The 6,643-nt window shown below is 48.4% G+C and overlaps 1 protein-coding gene and 1 pseudogene across 1 annotated transcript; one reads left to right on the forward strand and one right to left on the reverse strand.

Annotated features, from left to right (window-relative positions):
- Nucleotides 1-1,733: 1,733 nt before the first annotated feature.
- Nucleotides 1,734-2,291, reverse strand: LOC102418523 (annotated as a pseudogene).
- A 2,975-nt stretch (nt 2,292-5,266) lies between these two features.
- ELF3 (E74 like ETS transcription factor 3) lies at nt 5,267-6,434 on the forward strand. Its single transcript, XM_014453083.2, is given in 5 exon segments — nt 5,267-5,344; nt 5,346-5,843; nt 5,846-5,926; nt 5,929-6,337; nt 6,340-6,434. Coding segments are annotated over 5 exon segments (1,161 nt in total).
- The last annotated feature ends 209 nt before the right edge of the window (nt 6,435-6,643 follow it).

Genomic DNA, 6,643 nt, shown 5'->3' on the forward strand with positions numbered 1-6,643 from the left:
GTGGCCAAGACAGAGCCAGACTGGGTGGCTTTAGATCCCATTAAAGAGACCCCAACAGGCAATGATTCGGTATATAGATTACTGTACCCTGTGCATGGGAAAAACACCGGGTTTCTCTGTCTAGATGAGCTGGATTTGGAGGCAGCACATGTGTATTTTTCAGCCACACCCATTACCTATTGTGTCTGGAGAGAAGTCACTGACAGTGAAGCCATCTGGGTGGATGGTAGACTGTCATCTCTCTGGGGATTTCCAGTTCTGAGGTCTCATAAGTATTCAGTGCCAACTCAGGCAAAACCTTGCTGCCTGTGTGGGAGAGAGAGCCCAAACAGAGGAAGTCAGGTGTGCAGGTGTGGGCTGCCTTCCTGTGAGGTGGCCTGCTACCGCTTCTACATTCTGTTGCTAATTCTGAAGGTTGATTTCATATGAGAAGCATTTTGGCTGAGGTTTAGAGGCCATCCCCACCCTGGGCTGGAAGGCACACCTGTAATTAGGGGAGAACGTAGTGATCAGGGTTGTCTTTAAGAGTGTTGGGGATTTCCCTCCCTCCCGGGGCTGGCTATCTGGCTGTATCCCCAGTATACCCACCCAGTCTTGCTTAACCCATTGATACACCTGTGGGCTAACAGGAAAAATAGAACAGAAATGTGGCATCAGAGATCCACGTACATGTCTGCATTCCAGACCTCCTTACTAGTACCTGCGTGGCCTCCTTTTTTTCTTATTGGTAAAGACATGGTGATGACACCTGTCCTTTTTACTTCTTGAGATTCTTATAAAAACAAAATGCAATAGTGTAAAGAAAAGAACGTGGACTCGCAAAGTGTCATTGTTACCGTTTTAGTTTATCAACTCTGTGTCTATAGGGAAGCCAGTCCAAGGTTCATTTCCTATGATCACTGTTGCCCAGGGTGAGCTTGTCAAAGAGGTACTCTGTCATGTTGCTTCCAGAGCCCCCAGCTTGCTACTCAGAATCAACATACATTAACATATGTGTAGCTGAATGAACAAAAACATTTCTGGTAAAATTGAAGACCCACCCCCTTTATTTTAACCCTTGCGCAATCCCATTCTCTTCTCTCCTTCCCCAGAGGCAACTACTATGATAAATTCTAGACCATTTTATTTTTATTTTTTAAAATTTTTAAATTGATTTCAAAGAGGAAGGGAGAGAAACAGCAATGATTAGAGAATCATTGATCTGCTGCCTCCTGCACGCCCCCTACTGGAGATTGAACCCCCAACTCGTGCATGTGCCCTGACCGGGAATTGAACCATGATGTCCTGCTTCATATGTCCATGCTCAACCAGTGAACCACCAATACCGGGCTAGACCATTCTTAAAAATACTTCTATGCATATCCACCCACATTCACCAGGCCCCCAGACCATCCACCTCACCCCACCCCCATATACCACACTATAAGGGGAAGATTCGTTTTGTGATTTCCAGGGTCCCATGGAATACCTCCTCCCGCCATCACTGGAGATCCCAAGCTGCACATGGGGATGGGTGGGTGGAGAGACTCTTGGATACCTTTTTAAAACCTAAAAGGCGAGGGTTTTACACACACCAACCAACCAGAGAACTTGATTTAGGAGCCAAGAACTGTATTGCAAGATGTTAAAACCCAGAAGGGCAACATTGCTACATGCATTCCCATCACATGACCAGAGGAAGTCGCCACCCCCACCCCTCCCCTCCGGCCGTGGGAAAGCAGTCCAAGTTCAGTTCAGTTCTTTTTGTCATTCAGGGAGAGCTTGTCAAGGAGATTCTCCGCCAGGCGGTCTTCCGAGGTACTCGGGAACACAGGGAAGTTGCTGATGTGATCCCTGAGCTCTTTAATGGATTTCACCTGGTCATACACACAGTTGTGCTCCAGGAAATCCGACAGGCGGGCGTCGTTCTTCGCCATGGCCAGCTGGTGGATATACAGCAGGTTCTGGTTGACGTTCATGGCCAGGTCCAGGGCGTGCTCTAGGGCCTTCAGACCGCTGTCCCAGTAGTTGTAGTCAGGCGTGTCGATGTTGCCTTCGTACACGCGGGTTTGGCCGCTGCGCTGGTTCTGCAGGTGGATGAGCCTGTCCACGTGCTCCTTCATCTGGGCGGCCTGTCCCAAGAAGAACTTGCCCACGTACTTCAAGGTGACCTGGTTCTCTTCGAAATAAGTGGCCATGGACTTATACACATAGATGACATAGAGTTCCAGGTGTATCTGGTGGTTCACGGCAGCCTCGCAGGCAGGGTGGTAGCTGTCCAGTGCTTGTGAGCGTCTCGGCGGGGTCGTCATGGCTGGTGGCTCAGGTGCCGGGACCAGTGAAGCCAAGGCAGCGCGGAGGCGGGGGCTGCGGAGGCAACAGCGGCGTTGGGCGAGGCGGCGGCGACGGGGTCCTCCGAGTCTACCCAGGGTGAGAGACTTCGGTGGCCTTACCCAGAGTGAACGACTTGGGAGCTGAGCCACAGCTGGTCTGCCCGCTTGAGGTAGAACAGGCGGTAGGGTCTGTTAAGAGCTGGCGTTGGGCGTGGAATGTGGAATCCCTACAGGAGGGCATTGTTGGGTGCAGCGTTCTGCGTTCCATGTGAGCCCCAGGCAGGAAACCTGGGTTACTCTGTGCTGAGTGTCTCAAGAGCATTTTTTAAAAAGGCTCTGATGAAATACAATGTATATACTATAACATTCACCTTCTGCAAGTGAACATTTCCATGGTTTTAAAATATATAATATGTATTATTGATTTTAGAGATGAAGGGAGAGGGAAAGAGAGAGAGAGAAACATCAACGATGAGAGAGAATCATAGATCGGCTGCCTCCTGCACATACTACACTGGGGATCGGGTTGGGCTGCAACCCGGGCATGTGCCCTGACAGGGACTCTAACCTTGACCTCCTGGTACATAGGTTGATGCTCAACCACTGAGCCCCACCAGCTCAGCCATAGTTTGTAATATATTCATGGAGGCAGGCAACACCACAGTCTAGTTTCAGAACATGTTCAGCACTCCAAAAGGCAGTTCCTTACCCAGGAGCAGTTCAGTGCCTAATCTGCTTCCCCTCAGGAAGGGCAATCGTTGATCTACTTTTTGTCTCTATGGATTTGCCTATTCTGGTCATTTCAAATAGATGGGATCCTACCATATGTGGCCTTTTGTGTTTGGCTTCTTTTACTTAATATAATGTTTTTAACATTCATCCTTTAAAAAAAAACTACTTTCATTGCTCTAGCATTTTGTGTGTGGCCCCAGAATTTCCATAGTGTTTTAAGAAAAATTTGTAAGTTATCTCTGAGCCTCCTGGTGGGATTCCTGCATTGTGTCTCTTTACTTCCTTTCATTTGTATCTTGGAAAAATGCCTCTTGGATTTTCTATCAGAATGTGACTCTTCATCCATAAAATAAAAACATACATGAAAACTCATGGCAGCTTCTTGGTTGTGGTTCGGTCTGTTTGCCTTTTTTACAGTCTTTGCAGATTTTCAGAGGTTTGCAATGGCTTCTTTATTTGAGACAGTGTGTGAGAAGTCACAAGGTCTATCCCAAGTCTATTCCTTCTATATACAGACATAACAGTTTGGAATCACTGAACATTTCCTGCAGAGAAAAACCTTAATTTGCATTTATGAATGCAGCATGGGTGAGTACTCCACAAGAGTATATACATACAATGCAAGTGCCACAATCATCTAAGCTCACACTGTGTACTGCCAGATCATACTCAATAATGGTCATAGCAAGTCCTAGTGAAGATTATAGAATATTAAGAAAAAGTTTTTCTTTTCTATTTAAATAAAGCTGCAATAAATATAGGGTTGCATGCAGTATTTCATTACATGGATATACCACATTTTATTTATCCTTTTATCAGTTTATGGACTTTTGGGTTTTCTTTTTTGTAGCGCTATGAATAATATTGCTATAAACATCTGTGTAAGGTTTTTGTGTAGACATATATTTTCAATTCTCTTGGGTATATACCTAGGAATAGAATTTCTGGGTCATGATAACTTTAATAGTTTGAGAAACTGTCGGAATGTTTTCCAAAATGACTGGACCATTTTACATTCCCACCAGCAATGTGTGAGGGTTCCAACACTGTTATTGTCTGTATAAAAATTATTTTTTTAGTTGTCTTAAGTGGATGTAAGGTGGTATCACATTGTGGTTTTAATTTGCACTTCCCTAATGATTAATGCTGTTGAACATCTTTGTATGTGCTTATTGGCCATTTGTATACCTTCTTTGGAGAAATGTCTATTCAAATCCTTTGCCCTATTTTAAGTAGAATCATTTGTCTTTTTATTGTTGAGTTGTACAAGTTCTATGTATGTTCTAGATACAAGTGCCTTCTCAGATATACAATTTTAAGATATTTTCTCCCAGTCTGTGGGTTGTCTTTGCACTCTCTTAACTGTGTCCTTTGAAGAACACAAGTTCTTAAAATCTCAACTTATTTTTTATTTTGTTGAGTTTTGGATGTCATATCTAAGAAACTATTGCTTAATTCAAGGTCAAGGATTTACATCTAGGTTTTCTACTAAGAATTTTATAGTTTTAGCTCTTACATTTGGGTACCTTAAGGTCTCTGATTTTTATTGTTAATTTTTGTATGAGATGTGAGGTATGGATCTAACTTCATTCTTTTGCATGTGGATTTCCAGTTATCCCAGCACCATTAATTGAGAAAGCTATTCTTTCTCCATTGGATGGTCTTGGCACATTTGTTGAAAATCAATTGACCATAGATATATCAGTTTATTTCTAGACTCCTAATTGTATTCTGTAAGACCATATGGCTAAAGTTATGCTGGAATAACACTGTTTTGATTATTGTAGCTTTGTAGTAAATTTTGAAATAGGGAAGTATGAGTCGTCCAACTTTATTTTTCTTTTCAAGATTGTTTTGGCTACTCTGGGTCCCTTGTATTTTTATGTGAATTCTAGGATAAGCTTACAACGTTCTTTAAAAAAAAAAAAAGCTAACTAGTTTGGGGGAGTATTTATAGCTTAATAATATTAAGTCTTTTGATCCATAAACCTGGGATGTCTGGGACCTCTTAAAATATAGATTCTGATTTAGAAAACCAGAAGCACCTGAGAACAAAGGGAGTGGTGAGAGCTTCCAGGCAGGGAAAGTAGTGAAAAACGATTTAAAGAGTGGAGGGTTGGACAGCCTGCTGAGCTTTTGCCTCCTGCGTTACTGGTGCATGCGGTCCGGCCATCCCGCCCGCCTGCCCGCCACATGCGCCCGCACCGCCACTTTGGAGCCCCATGGCCGTAATCTGTGAGATCAGCAACGTTTTCAGCAACTACTTCAGCGCCATGTACAGCCCCGGGGACCCCCCCGCCCCCCCCCCCCCCCGCCCCCGCTGCCGCTTCCTTTGGGGCCTACGACCTCGTGCTGTCCCTGAGCAACCCCCAGATGCCGCCCGAGGGCCCAGAGAAGGCCAGCTGGTTGCGGGAGCAGCCTCAGTTCTGGTCGAAGGCCCAGGTGCTCGACTGGATCAGCTACCAGGTGGAGAAGAACAAGTTTGACGCCAGCACCATCGACTTCTCGCCCTGCGACATGGACCGGGCTGCGCTCTGCAGCTGCGCGCCCGAGGAGCTGCGGCTGGTCTTCGGGCCCCTGGGGGACCAGCTCTACGCCCAGCTGTGGGACCCCACGTGCAGCTTCCCGGACCAGCTCAGCTGGACCATCGATCTCCTGGAGCAGGACAGCACCTCGTTCCAGGAGATGCTGGGGGACCCCAGCCCCTTTGACCAGGGCAGCCCCTTTGGCCTGGAGATGCCGGAGGATGGCCAGCAGCCCAGTCCCTACAACTGGGGCAGCTATGACGTGCCCCCCCCACTCCCCCCCTCGCATCTCCGGGCAGCTTGGATGTCTCCACCGGCTCCACTGCCGGGACTGGTGCCTCTGGGTGCTCCCATTCTTACAAGACTCGGGGAGAAGCCACATGGACCTGGGCCCCAGGGACAGCAAGCTCTTCTCCAGGGCAGACTTCGCTGACTACAAGAACCGGGACCCCAAGCACGGGAAGCGGAAGTGGGGCGGCCCCGGAAGCTGAGCGGAGAGTCTCGGGACAGCTTGGAGGGGCCGGAGGAGCAAGCACGCCCCCAGCGGCACCCACCCGTGGGAGTTCATCCGGGGCATCCTCATCCGCCCGGAGCTAAACGAGGGCCTGATGAAGGGGGAGAACCGGCAGAAGGGCGTGTTCAGGTTCCTGCGCCCCGAGGCCATGCCCCCCCCCCCCCCCCCCCGGGGCCGGAAGAAGGAAAACAGCGGAATGACGTACAAGAAGCTGAGCCGGGCCCTGAGATACCACTACAAACGGGAGATCCTGGAGCCGCGGCCGGCCTGCAGCTCGTCTACAAGTTCGGCAAGAACTCCAGTGGCCCGAAGGAGGAGGAGGAGGAGGAGGAGGTCGGGAGCCGGAACTGAGGGTCTGAGTGGACCCAAGTCAGACGTGTGGGCTTGAGGCCATGGCCCCGATCGATCGAGGGGAGGGCTGCTGTTCTGTGGAGGAAGCAGAGGCTCGGGGTCTCCTTGGCCGCTGCCTCGTGGGATTACAAGCCCTGGGTTTGAAGTGACTTGTTCGGTGACAGCGTTGTAAGTGTGGCTTCTACGGGGCCTCCTGAGGCCCAATTCGG

This window comes from Myotis lucifugus, unplaced genomic scaffold (genome assembly GCF_000147115.1).
Source record: "Myotis lucifugus unplaced genomic scaffold, Myoluc2.0 scaffold_20, whole genome shotgun sequence".
In the NCBI taxonomy this organism is placed as follows: domain Eukaryota; kingdom Metazoa; phylum Chordata; class Mammalia; order Chiroptera; family Vespertilionidae; genus Myotis; species Myotis lucifugus.